Source organism: Dendrobium catenatum, unplaced genomic scaffold (genome assembly GCF_001605985.2).
Source record: "Dendrobium catenatum unplaced genomic scaffold, ASM160598v2 fragScaff_scaffold_827, whole genome shotgun sequence".
NCBI classification, from domain to species: domain Eukaryota; kingdom Viridiplantae; phylum Streptophyta; class Magnoliopsida; order Asparagales; family Orchidaceae; genus Dendrobium; species Dendrobium catenatum.
Genome location: NW_021319289.1, coordinates 282,750 through 310,081, shown reverse-complemented (window position 1 = coordinate 310,081; position 27,332 = coordinate 282,750). Strand labels below are relative to the sequence as shown.

At 34.6% G+C, this 27,332-nt stretch overlaps 1 protein-coding gene across 1 annotated transcript; it reads left to right on the top strand.

Moving 5' to 3' along the window:
• Positions 1-2,563: 2,563 nt before the first annotated feature.
• On the top strand, positions 2,564-26,997 carry LOC110095511 (probable ubiquitin-conjugating enzyme E2 18). Its single transcript, XM_020821094.2, has 6 exons — positions 2,564-2,718; positions 2,855-2,958; positions 3,080-3,182; positions 3,270-3,333; positions 26,420-26,508; positions 26,601-26,997. Exons 1-6 carry the CDS (start codon positions 2,689-2,691, stop codon positions 26,694-26,696), a joined length of 486 nt encoding a protein of 161 aa, XP_020676753.1. The 5' UTR covers positions 2,564-2,688; the 3' UTR covers positions 26,697-26,997.
• The last annotated feature ends 335 nt before the right edge of the window (positions 26,998-27,332 follow it).

Below are 27,332 nucleotides of genomic sequence, written 5' to 3'. Positions count from 1 at the left end.
TGACTTACGTCGACCGCTGACTATAATCCTTCCGACCTCCGTCGCCAACCGACTACGGTCCTCCTGACATATGTCGCCCACCGACTACAAGTCTTCCGACCTCCGTTGCCCTCCGACAATGGTCCTTCCGACCAAACGAACATGTCAACAATGACTCTTTGTATTAACATCATGTAATTTACTCCATAAGATGTACATCAAGCTAAGACCTTCCACCAAGGAAGGACCTCATTTGTAATCAACTACAATACTAGTGGATTCATTCAAACCGTATTACCTGTGGCGCCTCCCGTGGGTTTTTCCTCCTTTCAGGGGTTTTCCACGTAAAAATCTTGGTGTCTCATAAATGTTAGACCCTCTCTCTTTATCTGATTGCATGCCGGATTTTCGTGCAACGCTAAAACGTTAGATCTTATATTTCTCTACCGCCGCGAATACTCCTGGTCGCAACAATAATAATGCATTTAATATACATTTTTTAAACAATTAATTATAATCCTATACAAATGGGATAAAGTTTATTATATATTGATGATAAAAAGAAAAAAAAATACATGAAATTTTAAAATATTTTAAATTATATGCATAATTGTAGAGATAAAGTGAGGAATTTTAATCATCATAGTTGTGATATTATAAATTCAAATAGAGTTGTCTAAAGAGGATAGAGAGTGATAGTGGGGCTTGAGGCCTTAATAAGGAATTTTTCCTAGTTAACATGTAGAAGAAATTGGGAGCAATATTGACTTAAATTTCACATAAAAAAGTAAAAATATATTATTGGATTATGAGTAAATGATCAAAAAATTAGGGCTATCAGTTTTGGGTCACGGGTAAGGTTCAAATTAACCCGGAATTGACCCGGCACTATTTGACCTGACCCGTATTTTAAAACGGATCAATTTTTTGGATCCGAACACGACCCGAAAATATTGACACCCCTACAAAAAACAATGTGAGATGTCATTTAGTGTTGCATTAGAAATTCTTTCGAAAAATCTCTTGCTAAGCATGAATATGATAGAGCACTCCAGAGATAGAAAATCATCTAACATGTGCACCAATAATAATAAAATTGTAAGATTTAGTATGATATGGGATGAACTTGGCAAATGCAGCTAATATCCATTAAAATTAATTTCAGAGTTGTACTTGTACCTCCAATGATAAAATGTGTGGTTCAAGGATGAACCAAACGTTTGTAATATCTTGAATTTGAATAGAGTGGACACTGACCATAATGATTAATGTCAGAAGAAGGAACGACTTTGATATACTTCTAAGATGGTTTGCACAATGATGAGAAAATATTTGGAGAGGATAATAATAAATCAAAATTCACATAACTAAAGAATGGAATGGGGGTGAAGAAGAATGGCTTATATAGGTATAAAATTATTTGCTTTAATCTAATATGGAATTTATAGGGCTAGAAAGAATAATGCCTCATATAGTGTGGGTTGGGTCAATACATTAGCTTTGATTTGCATTGCACATACATATGAACATAAATGTAAATTAATGCGAACAATAGGCAAATGATTTTTTACATGAAAATCCTAAAAAGAAAAGGCATAGTCCAATTAAAATAGTTTTGATTTGTAGTACATAAGAGTTGAAAATTATTTTCCTTTTTTAAATATGGAGAATGCATTAACATAAAGCATAGAGAGATACTTTTAAGAGGTTTGTAATCAAATACATGACTTTTGATATATTTTATTTATGTATTGAAACATGTTGATCAATAAAATAAGTCGAAATTTTGAAACAAGCCATTATCATATTTTACATATTTAATAAATATTAAGTTTGGATATTATACAAAGCATAAATTATATAAATAAAATCAAGTGTAAGAAAATTATTCTCTTAGTAGGTGGAAGGCTTCATTTGAGACAATTTTCTTATTGTTTTCTAAAATAGCTTTTTAGTACAAAAATTTTGTTTAATAAAACATCACTTTAAACAACAATAAGAGAGCCGTCTTAAAGGGGAGAAATTATTTTGTGCGGAGACTGGATGCAGAACGCCGTCTGGAGACTAACTAGAATACGCCACATCAATGGTACCTAGATGTACCGAGTAGTACCAAACCGCGATAATAAGCAAAGGGGTGACGTGATGCATTCTGGTTAGTCTCCAGACGGCATTCGACATCCGCACATAATAATTTTTCCCTAAGAGCATCTCCAACCGAAAATCTCATTTTTCACTCCAAAATGCAGTGTAACAAAAAAATGACGTGATTCATCTCTAATCAAACTCCATCTTGCGCCCAAATAACTGTCTTTTTCCTTCGCGGAATTCTTCGGCAAATCTGACAGAGACAGCAAAATAATGCAGGTGAACAGTACAATACTAATATTGATATCGCACTATTCACCCGCAATCAAATATCAACAATTTTGCAGAATGGAGAAGGCATAAGAGAGTCCAAGTCTCGGTATATTTTAACAAGCTCACATTGTTGAATAATTTTCTTGGATACCAATGTATGTGTATATATATATATATATATATATATATTATATTATATTTATTTATTTATCCATCTAACGGAATAAAGGCGAGATTGATGCAAGTAGACCCTCGTAGTTAATAGAAGGAAGACGGTCCTCTCAATTCTCCTATAGTAGAAACCCCGTCTCCTAACACAAAGCTGCCTCCTGCTCCTTCTCAAGAAGCATGACCAGCTCCTCGGCTTCCCCTCGCAAGGTACTCACTCCCCGTTCTTCTTCGCCATTCACCTCCTCTTTTCGTAATCCTCAGCATCTTCATCTTATTCTTGTTCTTCTTTTTATGGTTTCCATATCTTTCTATGACAAAATTTAGGGGTTTTCAATGATCGCAGGCACTGAGCAAAATCGCATGCAACCGACTGCAGAAGGAACTGGTTGAATGGCAGGTCAACCCGCCCGCGGGCTTCAAGCACAGAGTCACCGATAATCTTCAGAGGTGAGCATCTTGGCAAGAGATTGGGAAAGCCCTAACTTTCTTGATTGGTTTCTTTTTCTTCCCCATATTTGTGATCAATTTCGTTGATTGGAGTTTTGGTGGGGTTGTTGGAATTTGGAAGGTGGATCATTGATGTCATTGGTGCGGCCGGCACACTGTATGCTAACGAGACCTATCAGCTTCAGGTCGATTTTCCGGAGCATTACCCAATGGAGGCGCCGCAGGTAATACGTTGATGGCTTTGGATTTTGATTTTTTGGCATATTTTTGCTGGTCTAAATTGGTTTCTTTCTGAATTATGGACTGATTAGGTTATTTTTGTTCCTCCTGCGCCTTTGCATCCTCACATTTATAGCAATGGTCATATCTGCTTAGGTAACTTCTACTGTTCTTGAATGAGGTTCTGTTTCCATCTACTTGATCAATTATCTATCTCTTAATCAGAATTCTTTCTTGGGAGTAGTGATTGTTTTTTTCCGTTTAGCTATTTTTTTTTCGAAGTGCATGAACTAGAAAGGGTACACGGTGCTTACTTTGAACTGTTTAACTAAATGTGAGCAATGACTCGGAATTACAACTTTCTTAGCTGTTTTTCCGCTTATGTTTTGTTGAAGATGCCTTATTTTCCTTGTACGCAATAATCTTGTTCGGAAATGCTTTCTCATTTGTCAGGGCTTCTATTTGTGTTGCACTTGATTTTGCTTTTGTAAATGGCCTTAACATGTAATTAGTACCACAAGAGTAAGATTTAATATCTAAATTCTGTGTTAGTGTTATGCTTTCTGCGAAATTGCTTATCAATGTAAGAACCATGTAGTCATTATGATGATATATCTATGGGACATGATGCCCCGTAGATGTATATGGGTACGCCTAGTATTGAAAAAGCAAAAATGCAAAAATAAACATATAATGGGGTGTCACATATAAAAGATGCATGTGTGCTCTGCTTTGTCCATCATGTGCACATACACATATTTATGTGTGTGCACGCATGCATATGAACATATATAAATGAATTCATTGATGAAATGCAATAATACTGTAAAAATGTTGATACACTTACATTTAGACATGTATACTATTGCAAGATGCAGTCACAAATTTGAACATAGACTTTTCCATATGTATACTATACGTAGATATTTTTTTACTGTTTTAGAACATAGATAAGTGCCAATTCTATCCTGCAAACAATAGATAACCATATTTTTCCTGAGTAGTTGGGATCGACCTAGTTATGGTGATCATAAATGCTGTCTTTCATAGTCATGATAATTTTTTTGCATTGTTAATTTGAAAAACTTACTTGGTATATCTAATAAGGTATTCAATCTCTAATCTCTATATTGTTTATTTTTATTTTTTTAAATTGTGTGGTTCATTTGATATAGCGCAGGGTGGGTATCCTAACATATTGAAAGTTACTATAAGAATAGAAAGTGTATAAACCTGGATTTTAGTATTGACCTGTGAACTTGCCAGTCTAATCCCATACAAAAACATTATAACTTTTTCAGTTTTCAAGTAAAAATTGTGATGATATTCACGAGCATCCAACTGTGATTTAATAAGCCACAATAGTGGGCTGTTGCTTCTTTAATAAACTCATGCTCAAACTTTTCTTTCTTTGTCCAATAAGGAAAAAAAAGGAAATGTATTTAATCATTGATATTCATTAATTAAAGTGGTGCCTAGTTCCAAATGTATATAGGTCATAAGAAGGACAGATTAGTTGCATTGTTTTGATGTTTTCTTTGAGTAGCCTTATAGTGAGGATGCATATATTTTTTCATCTTAATGTTTGGACATAGAGTAGTTTTGTGCTTGTATGGATTCATGAAAAAAATGCCCGGGTTGGAGCTTAGAAAAAATGATGTTTGGCTATTTATAGTTCAACATTTTGGTTGGTCACTCGGAAGATGTGATATGTTCGTGCAGGAAATTAATGTAATTTATGTTGGAAAACTTGTTTCTTTGTCTTGCCATTTTAATCTGACAACAACATCAAACCTATATTCCACTACATAGGGTTGATGACATAATCTTTTTTATCCATTGTGCTCTGTTAAGAGTTAAATTCTTCATTCAAATCTAATAAAAAATGACATTTCTAATACTTTCTAACTAATTCTTTTTAGTTCTACCTGTACCTTTCTTAACATAGGCCATCGGATGGCCTACGTTTTATGTGACCAAACCATCTTAGGGGACACTATCTAATCTTTTTTGTCACTTGAGCTACTCCAACTTTTTCACGTATAATCTTATTTTACATTCTGTCTCTAAGAGTAAAGCCGCTCATCTACTTGAGCATCCTCATCTCTGCAACACTTAAACTTAATTTTATGCTTCCCTTTTAATGGCCAACATTATGCGTCATAAAGCATTGAATCTGAATGCAAGTTAAATTATCCCTAGCATATACCTAATTCACCATACATGTAGGAATGAACGAATTGTGCTTTATGAATGCATCCTAATTTTATATTGCAAAGAGTTTGGATAGCATAACTGCTGCGTCTACGATATATGTGTCCTATTCAATTTCGTAGTAGTGTTGTATTCTTGCTAATAGAGATTTGTAGATACACTGCATGTTGTCTGGATATGTCACAGTTCCATGTCCATTGTCTTGTCCCCATAGATATGATTTCATGCCATGGTAGGTTAGTATTGCTGACCTTAAACTTATTTATGATCAGACTCACTGCATTAAATTCATGTGCTTCACTTTATGGTATCTTGTCAGGTTTTGCCCAAGCCATTGCTCCTCTCTTTTAGTGATAGTTCATTGAGTTTTATCCCAGGAGTGTTAGAAGTAGCTTCTGAGATTGTTTGAGTCTAATAAACATTTTTCACTTTATATTTTCAAAAAATTATGTTAACCTTTTTTCATCTTTTATTCTTATATATCCTCTCAAATGTTATTCTTCTAAACTCATGAGTTATATTGCAGTTTTTTTAACGCCTAGAGCCATATGGATCTCATTGGAAATTGTTGATGAATTTTGCTTGCAAAATTATTTTTTTCCATTGATTTTCTTGTTACCAGAGTAGAGTTCTTTTGAGTGAATATTCCCCCGAGATACATTCCAAGGTTCATTCCCCCCCCCTCCCATAGAATAGACGTATTTTAAGTAAATGTTGTCAAGAAGTAGGTACGATGGTTCTTTTTGTTTTTTCTCATGAAATCTATGGATAATTTTAGTACATGTTATGTTTGTTTAAGCTTTTTTAAAATTATTTAGATTTTTTTCTTATAGTTTCTGCTATCCTTACAAGCATAACCTTTTTCTTTTGATTGCAATATAATTTGAAGTTTTTTTTCTTATCCTAATTAGGTAAATCTTATGTAAATTTGTCTATATTATACATTTAGATGTTTCTCAATATATTTAGTGCTTACAGTCTTTGAATTTTGATTTGGAACATAAGACTTATTTAGAAAGAGATGGCATAAGTATTACTATATATAACGGAGGGAAAGAAGATTTTTGTTAGTGTTGAATAAATGGACATAGATTCGTGTAGAACTGGTCTTTTAGAGAATTCTTATGGGTATATAATATGTGATAGAAATTTGATTGGATAAATTATATGAGAATTTTATTATAATGTATGAACTAACAAACGATTGCTAAGGAAAAGAAATGTACATTTAAAGTGTGAAAATATATGAACTACCAAGTCTTTAAAATGATTTTAAAGAAATTAAGTATTTTGCAAAGAGAGTATCAAACAAAGGAAATCGTAAATTTTTTTAGTATTTATATAATACTGTAGGTATTATTAAAGGAAGAAAATGATTTGTATAAAATATCTAAGGAAATAAATTGGAGACCAAATAAAATTGAAAAGTGATGATAACAAGTTCTTAATATAACATGAAAGAAAGATGATACTTTTAATTGGGAAATTATTATTTATAGGAGTTTTTTTAGAAGAGCGTAATGAACATAATTATGTAGTATATTATGGAATAGCAAAACATTGTGAAGTTTATATGGTGGGGATTATAAAGGTTAATTTTTAGGTCAAATTGAGATACCTCTTATGATATGAAGATTTATAAAAGATGTTAAAATTGCGCGATTAACAAATTTTTTTAATTGAATCTTGCAACTAATAAGAAGCCAAATGATTTGGGAAAACCATGTGGAACACTTGTGTTTTAGTGAAACAAGGAGATACTGGGGATGGTGGTAGTTGTAGGGAATAAAACTTATAAGTAATCTAATGTAGTTATAATAGAGGGTATTCAATGAAATATAGACTTAAAAAATCTTATTATTATTAGAGTGTTGATTAAGAATTCTAAAAAAAATCCATTATGGAGGTGAATTTTCTTCTGAGACAAGGAATGCAATAGTATAAAGCATAAAAAAGTTCTTCAGATATTTTAGCTGGTTTTTGGAAGACAAGAGAACTAATTTGATGCACATTAAGGAAAAAAATTGTCATATGGCATGCTATACAATGGATTTTAGGGGTAAGAGAAAAGTGGTTGATGTTTAATTGCTTACAGCTGAAGAGATGAAGGGTGAGGACTGAGGAGTTTATTTGAGAACAAAGGATTTGAATGTCTCACACAGTTCTTTGAATTCTGAAAGGAGAGGGGAAGTATAACATAATCTGAGAAACCTAATGAAGTGTTGTCCAAAATTCTTTACCTGAAAAAAAAAAAAACATTTATTTAATTCATTAAATTGACCAAGAGATACAAGGTCTATTTATAGGAATGTTAGGACCCAAACATTGGGATAATAATCCTCACATATCTAAAACTAATTTTTTATCATTTCTAAAAAGAGAAATATTTTAAATTAAAAACTATTATTAATTTGATGTAGCTTTAGAGTTCGGAGTATTGAGGGGTAATGGGTGGTCAGACCTAGCATGAATCTCTCTCAAAATAATTTATAATCAAAGGAAAAAAGAAGCTTATATTAGGCTTAAGTATACCTTACATCAAGCTTAATAGAAGGACGAAGAAAAGCTTTAATTTTTATTTATTCCTTCCCAATATCTCAAGTTTCTTGTCATAGCTTATTAAAAACCCTCACATGTGCTCGACCACGAGGCTTGCCGATGGTTTTGCCTGCTTGTGGCCTTATGTTCTGGCCCCTTTGCCTGCTCACTTGCTCTCTTCCTCTTGGTCTCACTCCCTAACTCTCATGTTCTCACTTTCTCACTCGAACTTGGTCCCTCTCATGCTCTCGCTTCTTCGCCTTCTTAAAGTCATCTTACTGGCTCATTTGGGTTGGTTCAATTGAACATGCTCAAACTTTCAAGCTCATATTATTTTTTAAAATAATTTTCTAAAAAAAATTGAATCCTTAAATAAGTAAAGATACTAATTATTTTTTATCAATTTAGCTAATTTAAATAAATTCACTCTTGATGATTCGATTAAGCCTTAAATTAACCATAAAACTTAATATTAAATTTAAATTAAATTAATATTTTTTTATCTTTAAAACTAACACCCAATTTATTTTGATATGATATTGATTTAGATTGTGAGTGGCTAGATGGACTCCATCAACTCTTTTGAGGTGATAAGAACTGTCCTCGTGACTGTTTAATTCTTACTATTTGTCAAGAAGTCTGGGGACTTTGTGTATAAGATCTTCATGTGTCCTCTAAGTGTCATATGATGTTGACACCTTTGTTAGCAAACTAGATAGCAATGAATGTTGGTTCCAACTATAATATCCTTAAGTAACAATTTGATCTATCTCATGCTTGATGGGAAGTTAGGTATTTCTTGGTTCTTCCTTGTTATCTTCAGATACCTTTTAGATTGTATAGATGATTGTTGAAGAATTAAAAATAGAAGTCTATGTCTTTGGTTAATAATGAGGATGGTGGCAACATGATGATGTGTTGGATTTGCTGCTAGCGAGTGAATTGATGATAACTTAGTTTTTTAGTTGAAGTAGGAAGTAGCAGTGGGAGTTACAGGCCATAACAAGAACCACAAATGGAAAATTTCATGAGCATTTGATGGATAATCATGTAAACTTAGGTACTTTGATTGAGCTTGTTAAGTATGGTTTTGTCTAGGGAACCAATGTTATGGATATGATTAGGTGACTGTATATGTGGAGGGACTTTAGGGTAGAATTAATGTTTGAAATAAAAAAAATTATATTTAATTTTGAGTTAAAAATAGAGGACAAGGAAGTTAAATTTTAGAAAGGTTCATTATGAATCTAAAAACTTTGAATTTTAAAATTCTAATGGAAAATTTTGAAAAGAAAATTGTTGAAGTAGTTATGGACTTTGTGGTGGGCTTAAGGTAGAGTCAATTGATGGAATGAGAAGGGCATGAATGGAAGGAGAAAGAAAGGGTCTCAGTAAGGATTAGTTTAGGATGTAGATTATTGTTGTGTTGGTGCTTGTTGTAATAATAGTAGTGGAATTATTGGTTGAGGTGGTTAGTGATCAAGTGGTTTGAAAGTTGTCGTTGTGATTTTGGTTGCACTACAGGAAAAACGCCGAAATCCGGCGGTTTTTTCCGGCGGTTACTCTATATTAACCGGCGGTTTTTTGTACTACCGGCGGCTTTACGGCGGTTCATATTGATGTCCGGCGGTTTACCGTCGGTTTAGGGACCACCGCTATTACCGGCGGCTTAACGTAGCAAAATCACCGGTTCGGCCGTCGTTAAACGCCGACGGCCAGACCGCCGGCCATGCCGCCGGTAAAACCGGCGGTCCATAAACCGCCGGTTAGAACAGCCGGTATTGGGCATTTTTCCTGTAGTGTTGGCGGCGATGAATGTAAAATTGATTTGTTCATCTAGTGAATGAAAAATATAAGAGGATTATATGGGGATTGAAGGAGATGGGGCTAAAAATCTCTACTTATTAAAATTAAATTTTTTTTATACTTAATGATAGAGTTGTGAATTATATTTGAGAGATAGGAGATGATTGACCATTGAATTTAGTGAAAGAGATGGAAAGCAAGGCAAATACGTAGTAATTGGAGAACCAACCATTTGAAACAACTCTTTGAAGCTTATAGTGGACGGGAGGTATCAAATAACATAGGAAACATATCATTTTTTGCCAAAATCCTTAGGAGGTGAAAATTTTCTTGTTCTTTCCTATTTTCCCCTTATGGCACATTTGGGAATGATGTAAAAAAAATCATTATTTTGAACGGGTTCATTATTTTTACAACAACAATAAACTTTTATCCCACTATGCTAGGTCGGCTATATGAATCATTTTTCTCCATTGTGTCCTATTAAGAATTCTCATCTAAATCTAATAAAGAAAGATCATTTCTAATATTTTTTAACCAAGTCTTTTTAGGTCTGCCTCTATCTTTCTTAACATAAGTCAAATCTAATACATCTACTTTTCTAACCGGGTCATTGGAAGGCCGCCATTTTATGTGACCAAATTATCTAAGATGACTCTCTCTAATCTTATCTTCCACTGGAGCTACTCCAAACTTTTCATGTATATGCTCATTTCATATCTTGTCTCTAAGAGTAAAGACACTCATCCACATGAGCATCCTCATCTCTTCAACACTTAACTTAATATTATGCTTATCTTTTAATGACCAACATTCTGCACCATAAAGCATTGTAGGTCTCACAACAATCTTATAGAATTTTCACTTAAGTTTGAGCGGGACTTTTTTATCACACAAGTCTGATGCATTCTTCCACTTCAATCATCCAACTTGAATTCTACTAATAATATCCTCATCCGTTTCAACATCACTCTGAACAATAGATCCAAGGTACCTAAAACGTGCACTCTTATTAATGAGTTTATTGCCCAAAGTTGCAATTCCTCCACTAGATCTATTATTACTAAAATTACACTCCATATATTCAATTTTAGATCTAGTCAAATGAAAGCCTTTATATAAGGTTTCCTCCATAATTCAAGTTTACCTTCAACTCCTTCTCTAGTCTTATCAACAAGAAGAATATCATACACCAGGAAGCATACACCAGGGTACAACCTCTTGCAAATGTCTAGATAGTTCATTATCTTGAGATTTGAGAAAATCATTTAGAAACCCTCTAAGAGGATTATAACTTATGACTTGAGGAGAGATTCAATTTTTTTGTTAATCTATCTTTAGGGTTATAATTTAGTGAAGAAACAATATCATTTTTTGTTTGGTGGCAGTCCCTTCAATAGTATGAGGAAAATGTTGAGAGTTCCTATGAGAGGAATCATCTTAGAGCATAAATAGTCACTTGATCAATCATGGAAAAAAAAAATCTCCAGAAAGAAGAAGACTCTTTATCAAAAGAAGAGCCATTATGATCAACTGACATTTTAGGATCCAAAAGTATCATTTAATCAAAAACAATATCTACTTTCCTACAAGAAGATATGTCGTGCCTAAGGAGATGACAATTGTTATTATAGAATGAAAACCTCTTAACGACAATCTTTTGTCATAAATCATTTTTCTCAATACCAATTCAAATTTGCTTTTCAAAAGTCTCAATTACATCAACATCCAACAACACTTGTACTATAGATGAATGAGACATAATACTAACAAAATACAACAATATCAAGCCTTTATGCTACTACATATGGTCAGCTACATGAATCTTTTTTTCCATTGTGTCCTATTAAGAGTCAAATTCTCATTTTATTCTAAAATAAAAATCATTTCTAATACTTTCTAATTAAGTCTTTTTAGGCCTACCTCTACATTCTTAACATAGGTCAGATTTAATACATCTTCTCTCCTAATTAGGTCATCGGAAGGCATAGACGTCATCAATACATCCTCACATAATCAGTCACTAAAATTTGAAAATTTCAAAATTTTATGTCAATGCTCAAGGGTGTTGTCATCTCACTAAATTTTAAATATTTTCAATATTTTATTAGATACCTTAAGAGGCCTTTTGAAGATTCTTAGTATATCTTGAATATTTGCAAGAATATTTAGAGGCTAAAATCAACATTCTTGATGGAGTTGATAAGTAAAACTCAAAAAATATTGTAGCATGGACCAACCTCTCTAAAAGGAAGTTCAAATTTTGAAAGGGAGGTATGGATTGTTGGAGCTTTGCGTCAAAATAATTATCCATGTTGCTTGTTTGATTACATTGAGGAGGAATTCTTTTCAAATGGTTTATGCAGTTCCTATTTCCTTGTTCATTTCCTATATTTTATTATTTAGTTAGCTATTCTATGTGGTTAGCTTCTATTTCCAAACTAGTTTGGATTTTGAATTGTTTTCGAGGCTTTTTTTTAATTCTTTTTATAACGAGTTCAAATGTAATCATTTTAGAAGTGGATATGCAATAAAACAGATTACTTAATGCCAATAAAGTATCTCCCTTTTTCTACACGTTGACCACCGATTCAAAATTTGAAATCGAGGCAAGCTTGCCTTATGTTTTCCTCTATTGTTGTCAGCTAAGTCTCCAAGTTGGGTAAATTGAGGCAACCATCCCTTCTGCTCATTAGAACCATTGACTTCAAGCATTTAGAGGAGGAATCAAGCCCAAACTTCTCTTCTTCACTTTGATTCTTTGACCAAAATAAATTTCTCCTTATTGTTATTAGCCTTGAAAAAAATAATGTAGAGCAGTAGGAATCCATAAGAAGGAAACATGAAGCTTATAGGAAGTGGATGCAATTTTAGCAAAATCAGAGAACGACACAAGAAATTTAGAAAGAAGAGTACACAAGAACTCTTTTTTATTGAAAGAACTAAGAAGAAAAACACAAGATACAATTGGAGAGGAAGATCCGGCTCTCCCAAATCCCTAGTTGTCGGCTAGAGCCCACTCAAACTAAGCAAAATTAATTCAAACAAAATCAGCCATAATCTGAAATCACTTTATAGTTAACCTTAAATAGGCTCCCCTAATTCCCTCCCAAATCAGTCTCTTTTTCTTAAATAATTTCCTCTCAAATTTGAATTCAAATTAGATCTCATTTCCTAATTAATTCCTTCCTAATTGTAATTAAAACTTTCCTAAACAATTCTCCCTTAATTCCTCCTTACATAATGAATATTAACTCACATAGGCTTTCCCTAAATAATTGCAAAATTTCCTAAATAATTCCCATTCCCTCTTCTTGCCCACCGCCCACCCTAGTGGGGCCCACCGGCTCAGCCGCTGGTCCATCAGAAGCTCTCAACTAGAGAAAAAAGGGGTTTTGGACATGATATTTAAGGAGCTTAACCATTGTCTCGTGCTTTTTATAGTGATCACTTTTCTGATTGCTTTGTAAATGTAACATTATTTTTTGTGTATTGCTAATCTTTGGTGCATAATTATCTATTTACTCATATTGAGCTTTTTCCTTTTCACTATTGAACCCACTAGGATACCCTAAGCTATTGGAAAATCTTGTTTGATCTAATTACATTGCTTTGGATAGTTTTAGTTTGAGAAGAAAATATCTTTCATATTTATAATATCATTAGGAACATCATTACATATCAACACCAACGTTTCTCTCCAATCCTCTTGAAAAATGTTATAAACCAACTTGTTGAAATGCTACAATAATTTATGATTATTTTAATATATGGGATTTCCAGGATTATAAAAATATCATGTGATCAAGCACAATTTGTCAACTTCGAATAAATCTTAAAGCAATTCAAAAGGATAGAAAACAATGATTAATTAACTTAGAAAAATTAATTTGAAAGTCAAACAAGTTCAAAATGATACAAATGTACCCCCCTAAATGAAATGACTCAACACCAAAAAAATGTGATTTGGTTGTTTATTGTCATGAATTACATGAGCTAGCGTGAATCCGTATGACTTGGAAATACTTTGGTCACTTCATAGCTACTTCTACATACTAGCTATAATTGAAATTGCTCTCTCATCACCCTAAATCCTAAAGACCAGCCTTAATTGAAATTGTTCTTTCATCACCAGGAGGAGTTGTTAACCCTACTGGCTTGCTCCTATGGGAAACCTAAAATTAGATCTTATAGAGTTATAGTCCTTGCATAAGAAGATCAAAATCTTTGGATAATTTCTTTTCTCTAGGCTAATTTTTCTTCTAGATCCTGAACGTAATTCTTTAAAACTTTCCTCAAATATATGCAGAGGCCAGGGTATGAAATTTTCAAAGCCCGCAAATAGACTTGTATTTCGTTGTTCTAAAATGTATTTGCCAAGGTTTAGAATTGCACAATTAAATATTGAGGTATTTTTCATCTGTTGCATGCCTCAAAATCAACAAATTATGCTAAATAAGAACTATTGTCTAACATCTAAGTTTGAAAGAAGTAACATGTTAACATCATGGCTTATTAGCATATTAAGAAGTAACATATTAACATCCTAACATTATAAGAAATAACAAATTATGCTAGCAAGCAACTTATTAATGTACTAACATTAATTTATGAAGTAAAAAATATAATACAAACATCAAATTAAGATAAATTATCGAAGTAAAAACTTATAATATAACATAAAAGCCTCTCTGCTCGCTCACTCTCTCTTAGTCATACTGTCCAGCATCAAGATAGGAATATAACGAGCCACTAAGGTTAGAATTTCTAAAATAAAAAGTACCCAGCACTTTTATTACTCAACGGGTCTTCATTAGAATCATCATCATAATGAATTGGTTTATCTCCCGCCTTATCCTCATTTATATCATTGTTTTCCTAATCTTCCTCATTTTTTCTCTTCCCTAATTAATAATAATAATAAAATATTAATTAAAGTTTAAAACAATAATCATATTGATGGTTACAACCTCAATTAAATAATTTTTTATAGATGCTTTTCTGTTTATTTCTTATTGGTTTTTGTTTTACCTGGTTTGTCTTCTAGTCTTCTATTTCTATTTTTAAATCTAAATTGAGTTCTTGTTGCAAATCGAATGGTGTAATTTTATTATCATTATTCACAAATTATTCATTATTTGATGGTGTGTCTTTATAAAGCAAATATTCCTCATCATTCTTAAGGTATGTAAGCAATTGCTTCTTTTGGTATAAACTTAATTGTTTGTACTCCAATTTTGCTTACAACCATATGAAGAACATGTAAGGCCTATTTATTTAATATCAAACTATTACAGGTTTTGAGTGTCACACTAAACTGGATTCACTATTCTACTAAATTTGAAAAAAAAAAAAAACCACACAATTAAAATTGGGAGAATCCTTTTTATTTTTCAACCAATAAATATTAGAAATTATATGGGGAATATTTTGCATCTGTATCATTGGCTTGCTATGGTTTAAAGAATCATTTTCTAGTTCTAAATAATAAAAGTTGCAAATCGTCATTCACCCTCTTAGTTTAATCAGCTATCAATCTATTCGTATAGTGGTATAATCAAATTTGATTTCAGGATTGGTCAACTTGTTCTCAATATATCAAAATTGAGGATTAAGATAATATCATGTGACATTCAAATGATGATGAAGCTTAAGTTCCAACTTCTTATGAATTATTTACCAAATATCCTTTTGGTTAGACTCCTTTCCTTCTAAGTTATATTCTATGAACTCCTTAGTCTCATCCATCGCATTGTGAAGCCCATAATTGGCTTTTTTTTCCGCATCAAGCCTCAAAACTTGAACTAATGACCTTATTGTTGTTATTGCATAACTAACAATTAACCAAAATCTTTCATTCAAAACAACACTTCAAACTTCTTTGCCTTCATATTTCTTTATCCAATTACAATTAAGCTCTTATGTGCAGGTGAATATAACCTCCAAAGATTTCCTTTTTCCAATATACTTTGTAGAGTCAAGTAGGCTATAGTAAATCTTGATATAACAGGTCTTAGGAGTTCTTTCTTAGAAAGCATCAAAGCCAAAACTCACAAATGAATGTTCTGTAATTGCTTGAACAATTAGATGCTTACCAATCTCATTCATTATTGATGCAACCAAAATTTTTTAGGAAAACTAAGATTGCCAAGAACTAAACGTCTTCCTTTCAAAATAACTTTAACAAACACAAACTTTCTTTACAAATTCAAATAAAAGGACACTTTAAAACTTTTATATATTTTAGAACGGACAACACATACAACTCACACGACAAACAATATCTTAGAACATAAAAACACCTAAAAACTTTTCATTGATTGAGAAGAAAGATACAAATGGGGTGGTAACTTGTGGAGAGAATAAGTAGATAAGAAGCCCGAGACGAAGTTATAGAGAGGAGAAGAGAAAGGGGGACATAGCTCGCAAGCTATGAAAGAAGAACCATCGGGTTTTCATGCTCCAAAAATCATCCATAATCTATCTAAAACTTGCCCAAAACTCCCCTTTAAATAGGATAGAAGCAGCCCAAAGGACATCCACGCAGCCGTCCAAAACAACCAACAAAAGGAGAGAAAAAAGAAGCAATAAAGGCACGTTTGGACCCCACCCAAATAGCCACAACAAGGGAGTAGGAACCGGACAGCCAAGAGCAGAACCTAACATCCACAAGGGGAAATGGGACATCCATACAAAACCGAACAACCAAATGCCAAGGGAACCGGGAAAGCCATGTAGGAACCGAACAACTAGCAAGGGGAACCGGGAAGCCAAGGAACATGAGCAGAAGCCGAACAGCCATCCAGGATAACTGGGAAAAACAGGGGGGCTTTGCTTACATCAAATCTCCCATGGTTGAGAGTTCTAATCCCTTGATGAGATGACTTTAGAACTTCTATGTTGTGCTGATTGAGCCATTTCTGATGGGAGAACTTTCTCTTGAATTTGAACTTCGGCTTTGACCGTTTTGACTCTCTTTTGTTTTTTTTCTTAATTTTTTTAAATACAAAGGAAGACTCAAAACCTAAAGCTCTGATACCAAAATGATGCAACCAAAATTTTATAGGAAAACTAAGATTGCAAAGAACTAAACGTCTTCTTTTCAAAATAACTTTAACAAACACAAACTTTCCTTACAACTTCAAATAAAATGACACTTTAAAACTTTTATATATTTTAGAACAGACAATACATACAACTCACACGACAAACAATATCTTAGAACATAAAAACATATAAAAACTTTTCATTGATTGAGAAGAAATATACAAATGGGGTGGTAACTTGCGGAGAGAAGAAGTAGATAAGAAGCTCGAGACGAAGTTATAGAGAGGAGCTATCAAAGAAGAACCCTCAGGTTTTCATGCTCCAAAAATCATCCTTAATCTGTCTAAAATTTGCCCAAAACTCCCCTTTAAATAGGATAGAAGCAGCCCAAAGGACACCTACATAGCCACCCAAAACAACCAACAAAAGGAGAGAGAAAAGAAGCATTAAAGGCACGTTTGGACCCCCACCTGAACAACCACAGCAAGGGAGTAGGAATCGGGACAACCAAGAGCAGAACCGAACAACCACAAGGGGAACCGAGACAGCCATGCAGGAACATTAGGTGTATAATACCCAATAGCTCTCCTCAACTGTGATGTGTGGAACATTAGGTGTATGGAAGTGGTCGAGGGTAATCTCAAGCGATAAGTCACTGCTCCAATCCTCTCCAATACCTCATAAGAGCCGAAGTACCTCAGGGCTAACTTCTCATTCCTTCTGTTGGCTACTGTGCTCTGTCTGTAGGGTCACAGCTTTAAAAACATTTAATCCCCAATGGAGAACAAGATGTCCTTCCTGTGCCCATCCAATTGCTTCTTCATAATTTGCTGAGTCCTCAGTAGGTGTCTTTTTAATTCATCCAACACCTTATCCATTTCCTGCAAATACTGCTCTACTGAAGAGACTAGTGTACGACTCTCCCCAAAATGTTCCAAATGTGGAGGGTCTCTTTCGTATAGCATTTTGAAAGGAGTCATTTGGGAAGCCGTGTGGTATGAAGTGTTGTACTAGTATTCTGCCCATGCTAGTCATTTGGCCCATAACCTTGGTGAGTTTGAAGCTAAAAATCGCAGGTATGTCAACAAGCTCCTGTTCACCACTTCGGTCTGCCCGTATGTCTGGGGTGATAGTTGGTATTTCTTTTTAACACTGTTCCATGTAACCTGAACAATTCTCTCCAAAAATAACTGAGGAACACTTATCTCTGTCAGATACTACATATTATGGTATTCCATGCAGACTGACCACCTCTCTGATGAATGGGATCACCACTGTCATTGCCTTGCATGAATGTCGTAGGGGAATGAAGTGAGCATGCTTGCTCAATCTGTCAACTACCACTAGAATTACTATAAACCCTTTAGATCAGGATAATCAATCATTAAAGTTTATGGTGACCTCCTTCCACACCTTGTTCGGTAGAGCTAGGGGTTGAAGTAACCCGTTAGGAACCATGACCATATACTTGTTTCGCAGGCACACCTCATATCTAGCCACCATTTCTTCCACATTTTTGTGCATCTCCTTTCAATATAACTCCACGATTATTCTCCTGTATGTCTTCTACACCTTAGAGTGACCCCTAACCACGCTCCCATGAAACTCTTGTAGCAACTATATTATATGAACTGAGATCAAAGGCATCACAAGCCTCCCCTGTTACAACAGTCTCTCCCCCTTTACAGAATAATCAGCGTGTTTGTTCTCATCCCTCAGAACTGCTATAATTCTTTCGAGCTCCTCATCCTACACACTCTCCTCTTTGATAGGCCCCCAATTCAACATCAGTGGTATTGACATGGCTAACTCTTGGAGCTCCTTCATGCATTTGGATAAGGTATTCGCGCCTTGTTCTCCAATCCTGGCCTATAATGGATCTCAAAATCATAGCCTAATAGCTTTGACAACCACATCTAATGCTCCTCGGTCATAATCGTCTGCTCTAATAGGAACTTCAAGCTCCTATGATCCATCCTAAGAATGAAATGCCGACCCAACAAGTATATTCGTCACGTCTGAATGGTTAACACAGTGGCCATCAACTTCCTCTTATAGACGGACTTCAACCTACCTCTGGTTGTCAACGCTTGTTTGAAGTAAGCTATGAGTGTGATTTTGCATGAGCATGGCCCCCAATCAATATCTTGATGCATCAGTCTAAATCAACTATAAAAATTTGACAAATTCGATAGGGCCAAAACTGGTATCATGGTCATGTCTTTCTTTAATCTCTCAACGGCCTGGGTAGCTTCCTCTCCCCACAAGAAGTTATCCTTCTTCAGTTGCTTTGTTAACCGCTAGGCTATGATGTTATATCCTCTCACAAATCTCTTATACTATCCAATTAAATCTACGAAGCCCCTCAACTCTCTCAGATTCATAAGTAGAGGTCATTTCTGTATTGCCTTAATCTTAGCCTGATCTGCTGCCACCCCCTCCTGAGATACCATGTGCTCCAAGTATTCCACATTGACATGTGCAAAGAAGCACTTCTTCATATTGTCCCTCAGCTGATATTCATGTAATACTTCTAGGACCACCCTCAAGTGCTCCAAATGCTCATCCACCAACTTGTTGTACATGAATATGTCATCAAAGAAAATCAATATGAACTTCCGGAGATATGGTCTGAAGACCATATTCATGAGGGACTGCAAGGTAGCAGGGGCATTGGTGAGGTCAAATGGCATAACTAAGAACTCGTAGTGTCCCTCATGTGCCTTAAACGCAATCTTGGGGACGTCCTCCTCTCCTCTAGATCTGATGGTACCCCGACTTCAGATCCATCTTTGAGAACACTACTACTCCACACAGCTGATCCAGCAGCTCATCTATCATCGGAATGAGAAACTTGTCTGGCACAGTCTCCTTATTCAGGGCCTAATAGTTCACGCAGAATCTCCATCTCCCATCATTCTTCTTGACCACTAAGACTGGTCTAAAAAAAGACTCACACTCAGTCGGATGATCCCTGCCTCCATCTCCTGGATCAGCTTTTCAATCTTATCCTTCTGAATCTGTGGGTAGCAGTATAGCCTGGCACTTATTGGTGATGCTCCCTCTCTTAAGGTAATGACATGCTCCTGCTCCCTTGGTGGTAGTAATCCTTTAGATGGTTTAAAAATCACACTAGATTGATGTATAAGCGGCTGTATTGAAGGAGGAATGTCTTCCTCTCCCTCCAATCTACTCTCCTCTAGGCTCTGCAACTCCACCAAAAATCCACCTCCCACCTCCTGTAAGGTTCGCACCATTGTTTTGAGTGACACCACAACTTTGGATAACCCTGCATCACCCCTCATCATCATTCTCCTTCCCTCCACTACCAGCTCCATTGTCAATGCTCCTTTAACCTTAGTATCCTCCAAGGTTTTTAGCCACTTTATTCCTAGGATAACATCTGTGCTTTCCAACTCCAAGGGAAGGAAGTCATCCCTCACCTAGACCCTCTATATGGTTAGAACCACTCTCTACCCTTCTCCACCTTCCCAATGCACATCATCACCCCATAACTCCTGTGTCCACCAACTTCACTCCCAACTGGTCAACGACCTAGTTGGAGATGAAATCATGGGTAGCACCACTATCTATCAACACCACCACCACCCTATATTTTATTTCTCATTTTACTTTCATGGTGTGATTCAGAGTGAATCTCACCATTGAATTGAAGTAGACCTCTGCCATGTCAAGATGCAACTCTTCTTCCTCATTTACCACTACCTCGCTCCCACCTCCCTCCTTAGTTTCCTCGTCATCACAGACGGTGAGAACTTGAAGAATTCGGTTCTTACACATGTGCCTCGATGTGTACCTCTGATCACATCTGAAACACAATCCCTTTGTTATCTTCTCATGTTGTTCCTTCATAGTGGGCTTCTTGAAATTTCCCCTGAATCCCCCTCCCATAGGATTCTCCTTTGGAGCCTTACAAAGGCTTCTCGATGTTGGCCCCTTGGGAGCTAAGAAAGTAGTAATCATTCTGTACGAATCTCCTGAACTGCTGCCTCTAGCCCCCCCTCTCTAGGTACTTCTAGTCCTCCACTAATTGTGCTAGTTTCATAGCCTCTCCCAAGTCACAAGACCTCATCACTCTAACCGTTGCTCAGATCTCTGGTTTGAAACCCTTCATGAAGTTCTCCTCTAATACCGTCTCAGAAAGCCAGTCCAGTCGGCTAGCATGGTACTCGAACCTTTCCCAATACTTTACCACCAAACCATCCTTTGTTAGGACAAAAAATTGCTCGTAGAAGCTCCCTCCCTTGCTACTTCAAAAAAGTTCCAACAAGCAGTCCTTGAACTCCCTTCAGCTTTGTATGGGTCATCTCATGTCACTCCATTGGTACCAGGCCAAGGCATTCCCTTCTAAACATAGGCCAGTTGTCGTCAGCCTCTCTCTCTCTGTCAATCTGTTGATGGCGAAATATCTCTTCACCTTGTAGATCCACCCATGTGAATCATCTCCCTTAAAGATGTACATCTTCAGTTTCCTCACTCTCTAATTGCCTCCATTTTCCCTAAATCCTCAATAACCTTTGATTCCAGAAGGGATGGTGCTCCCCAAGTATCTTGATCCTCCCTTCTACGCTCGTAACCAAATCCCTCTTCAAAATCACCTCTCCTTATGTCCCAATCCTCACCTCTATGCTCAAAATCAGCCCCTCATCTTGCAAAATCAGCACCCATCCGTTCATACATACTACTCATCTCCTCCCTAGAATAGGCTCTAGGGGAGGCATCCCATCTTCCCCCTCCAAAATCTCCACCTCTCAATTTTCCCCTCTTTAGTGGATTAGAGTTTCCACTATTTCCTTGGCAGCCGATGGCTCAGTTTGTCTCTGATGTCGTCGTTTTGGGTTTGATCCTCAAACAGCTTCCTCAACATTTCTTTCACAACGGTAAACTTCCCATCCATCTTTTTATGGACGGTTGACAATTGATTTTCAAATTCAAAAACCTTTTTCACAAAATCTGATTTTAAATTTCTCATCTCTCTTTCCCATACATCCTTTTAGGTACCACAAATTGATACTCTGATATCAATTTGATAGGAAACGCTTGTATAAATCAAGAGTTCCCCCGGCTAAATTTGAATATCTACACCTCTCAAAAACATATTTTGAGATAAACATGGAAGAATAACAAGAAATAAACATTTTTTAATTAATAATAGTAGAAAAACAACACAAGATATAATTGATCTTCTATTGGAGAGGAAGATCTAGCTCTCTAGCTCTCCCAAATCTCTAGACGCTGCTAAAGCCCAAACAAGAACTAAGAACCTCAAATTTTAGCAAAAACAGAGATGAAAAATAAAACCTAGAAGTAATTCGCTCTTAAACAAACATTAATTCCCTCTTATTACCAAAGAGCCCCCTCTATTTGAAAATTTTCTCCTAAATTCCCCCTTAATTCTCCCTTAATTGGGCTTGTGGACCCCACCCTCAAGGAGGCGGCAAGGCTGGGGCGGAACTCCCTTGCTTCACCTCTTGTATACCCAAGTCGATCCTAGTTGGACTGGTCTAACAGTATGATTAAGATTTGTAGTGTAAGCGATTGTTGATTTAAGTAATCTTTTTTTCATGTTATGTATAACTTTTATTGGATAGAAAAAAATGTTATAAATTTATCATACATTTTGTTCCCAAAGATTATCCTATGATATATATTTCATTATTCTATTTTACTTGCTTTGAGACGTGCATTCAAAATTTAAAATTGAACAAAAGAAAAAGAAAAAATGGAAAGCACTGCATTGAAATCTATTTAGAGTATATTTTAAAGATATGCATTGGTTCATTATATTTAAATGATCTTTTTTTTTTTTAATTAGATTTAAATGTAAATTTGACTCTTAATTGGACACATCGGAGAAAAAGGACTTATGTTGCTGACCCTGCTTAATGGGATAAAGGCTTGTGGTTGTTATTGGTTCATGCATATCGAAGAGAACATTAAGAGAATTAAATATTAAGAAACAATCAAGTTAATTAAATCTGTGAAATTCCTTACTATAATTTATAGTATGAACTTTTACTACTAATAATTGTTATAAACAAAGGCACAACGCATAAATGTGTTGGATTGGACTATGAAAAGCACAAAAATGATAGAAGTTTTATAGAAGTATTAATGTTGATGCACGGTTATGTTATTTTGTTGCATTAAATTTTTACAGTGAACTGTTAAGTATGTTTAAATTTTAGTAAGTAAAGCTTTAATTTATTGCATTAGTTTCGTAGAAGCACAACAGAACCTATATTAATTCACGGAGGAAGCAAGTATGTGGTACGAGTCCTTTTGCAGATTAGAATAATGTAATATCCATGTGAATGTCTTGTTTAAGAAGCACTTACTTTATATGTAGAAGTTGCACATCATTCCAAAGTTAATTCTCTAACTGCCTACCCATATTGTTTGATTATGATTGAACGATTGAGATGAGGTCTTTTTTTTAATTGCTAGGACTTATTGTGGACAGTTTCAATCTATTTTTTGTAGGAATTAATATAAATTTTGAAAGAAATATTTAGCTGAAGCATTAATAATTGCTCTTATTAGGCATGAATTGGATTTGTGCCATCACACCTAGTTTTGGCAAAGGATGGATTGATCGCTCAAGAAAATTACACCCCCTCCCCGTACGAGCCTCAATGTATAAATGAGAGAAAGACTCGGGAGCACTTTTCTTTGAGGCACATTATATTTGTTTAACTATATTTTCTTTGATGTTTAGAGTGGAGTTTATTTTTATGTAAGATTGAGACTTTGTATGGGTGTCTTCCTCCATTGTTAAATATCCTTTTGGCTCATGGAAGAGCACTTTTGATGGAGGGTTCTTAGGCTCAATTTTAGTTAGTTTTAACATTTAGAAATGAATTTAATTTTGTGGGGAATTGTTAGGGTAATGGAGATGGAAACAATCAAGATCCTATGACTATGTTATCCAAGTATACGAATGAATTTAGTCTCTCGACATAGGGTTTTTTCAGTCATAATGTCCAGGGTGCTTTATTAGCAATCACGGGTTTCTTCATCAAAGGTATCATGAGTAGATTAGATTGGAAATGTGCCAAATATATGCTTTCGACATTGACTTGACTCAATTTGGGATTGACCGACCTTAACTTCTTCGTCTTACTTTTTATTTTAAGGGTTGGTATGTTAATTGTGTTGGTATTTCCTTTTTGATATTTTTAAAAAATATTGTTTTTTTTTTTAATTTTAAGGGTTTGTATGTTAGTTGTATTGTTATTTCCTTTTCGATATTTTAAAACAACATTTGCTTTCAATATGTATACACGCACACAATGTAATTTGCTAGAAAATAATATATGATATATATTAAATTTAATGGTGGTGATGAATATTCTGGCTTTATTTTATTTAATTTTTGAAATTTCCATTACATCACTACATAACAAATTGATCGTTTGTTTTTTCTATTATGTTTCAAATGACAAGGTGTAACATAGCCTTTGCTATTTTCGTCAAGCTTCATCTTTGCTAAGTGGCATGTGTAAGATTTAGTAACTTATTATTATTATTATTATTATTATTATTATTATTATTATTATTATTATTATTATTATTACCTTCTGTGAGCTGTTTGAGAGAAATACTCTAGCAAAAGCCGACTAACATGTAGTCTAATTGAGTTGATGAGGCATAATTTTATTGACATGTTGCATACTTGAATTGGCATGTGTATTATTTTTGTTTCTTTTTATTTTCCTTAGTTAATTATAGGAAAATTTTCTATATGTTGAATTTGATTTATCTACAGCAAAAACTGCTGATTGAAATAGTTTTTATGCTTAGAATATTTCAAATGCTTATTTAATCTGACTAAATTCTAATGTATCAAATTATATTAATTAATCAGTGGTACTTAATGTTTAAAATATGCTTCTTTTATGACTTTATTGTGTTGGTGTATTATATTGTAGTGAAATATTTTCCAAGCTATTTGAAATATAAAAATCTTTCAAAAACTAGGAGTCTTGGACACTAAGGTATCAAATTACACTAATGAATCAGTGGTACTTAATGTGTCTCTTATGATTTTTATTTATGTCAGTGTATTATATTGCAAAGAAATATTTTTTTTGATCTACTTGAAATGTAAGTATCTTTCAAAAACCATGAGAGTTAGACATGACTTCATAAAATTATCTTTTTGATATTTACCACTTTTAAGTCAGCTTGCATGTCCATTTCTTTTAAAGGAAATGCTATGTTGAGAGATGTTAGTGTATTATATTGCAAATAAATATTTTTTCCAATCTACTTGAAATATGTATCTTTCAAAAACCATGAGAGTTAGACATGACTTCAAAAAATTATCTTTTTGATATTTACTACTTTTAAGTTAGCCTGTATATCCATTTGTTGAATTATGGAGGTCAACCTTAGAGTCTAAAGTCTTTCGTTTGAGTAAATCTAAAATTGAATATGTTGAATGTAATTTTAGTAATAATAGTTTTAGTGGGGGATTATGATTTTGGGTGATCAAGTCATTAATAAGAGTACATGTTTTAGATATCTTGGATATATTGTTCAGAGTGATGGTTAAATAGATGGGGATATTATTATTAGAATTCAAGTTGGATGGTTGAAGTGGAGGAATGCATCGGACTTGTTGCGTGATAGAAAAGTTCACCTCAAACTTAAGAGAACTCTATAAGATGGTGGTTAGACCTGCAATGCTTTATGATGCAAAATGTTGGCCATTAAAAGAGAACAATAATGTTAAGTTAAGTGTTGCAAAGATGAGGATGCTCTTAGAGACAGGATACAAAATGAGGATATCCGTGAAAAGGTTGGAGTAGCTCCAATGGAAGATAAGATTAGAGAGAGTCGTCTTACATGGTTTGGCCACATAAAACGGCGTCCTTCCAATGACCCGGTTAGGAAAGTACATGCATTAGATTTGACTTATGTTAAGAAGGGTAGAGGTCGACTTAAAAAGACTTGGTTATAAAATATTAGAAATGACATTTCTTTATTAGATTTAAATGAGAATTTAACTTTTAATATGGCACAATGGAGAAAAAGGATTCATGTAGACTTGATTTTGTTGTTGTTGTTGTTGTTGTTGTATATCCATTTATTTTTAAGGAAATGCTATGTTAAGGGTGAGAGAGTTTAATAACTAATGTGATTGTGTATTCCACGTAGTTCATTCATGCTAATGCAACTGTCAACCCATACGGATGTTTTTCATGGCTATGGGTGGGGCGGTGTAGTCTTACTCTTGCAAAAATGTGATGTTTTTTCCATTATTGATTAACTTGCATCAGAATCTACTTTTTTTTTCAATCGTGACTATTATTTCCTTAAATTCAGCAACAAAATCTAGCATCAACACATTGTTTTCTATTCTTGCTTGAAATAGTTAACAATTTGTTCCATTTCAATCAAACGCGCATAATTTAACAAATAAAAACATCATTTAAAATGCATTGTTAGCTATCCTAGAAAGATCTACATTTTCAATTCCAAACAAGCTATGAATGAAAACATTTCCACTTTATGGTTTTTAGCTTGAGGATTAACCTACTCATCCTGTATGCAATTGTCAGCCAAAGTTCCTTCTTATCTGTTTAAGATTGTGTTGCTTATCATCTGGCAGATATTTTGTACGATTCATGGTCTCCAGCAATGACTGTAAGTTCCGTCTGCATTAGCATTCTATCCATGCTATCAAGCTCCACGGTTAAGGTATCGAAACATTTAACTAATTGTATAGTTGTGATTAGTTATCTTCACAACTTTATTTGATTTGACACTATCTGAAACTTTTGTTTCTTCAGCAACGCCCAGAAGACAATGACCGCTATGTGAAGAACTGCAAGAATGGCAGATCTCCTAAGGAGACAAGATGGTGGTTTCATGATGACAAAGTGTAAGAATCCCATGACCTTTCTCACATCCCCTTCTTCATGGCTGTAGCATGCTCCTCCATTTATGCTTGAAAATTGGACTGTGAAAGTGATTCTGATCAAGCGATTATGTGCTACTACTGCATCATTGCCGGACTCTGTTTTATTTGTAAAGAAAACAGTAATTTTATCGATTTCAAGCAAGAAAAACAGTAACTGTATCGATCTCTCAAGTATATTATAGTAATCTGTAAATGAAGTCATCAAGAATTCTGGGAGCTTAGCTTGTTTATCCAGTTCAATTGCTAGCGTCATTGATGCATTTCATCTGTTCTTGTCCAGTCCTTTATCAAGCAATACTTGTTCTTTTCCATTTCATTGGGATCTGAGAATGAAATTTATTGTTTTTATGAACATTTAAACTTAGGCAAAGTAACAATCCCATTAGGAGTGGAAGGAACGTCTTCGGAGGTAAAGAATGGAACTTGGTAAAACTGCATGTCACGTGGAGCAGGTGAAGTCGGGAGAGATTATTAGGTGCGGAGTGCGGACGGTTCTCCCCGTCCGCACAAATATTGGGTACCGAGCGGTACCCGCACTCGATACCGCTAGGTACTTTTGTGCGGATGGTGCACACTCCGCACCTAATAATTTTTATGAAGT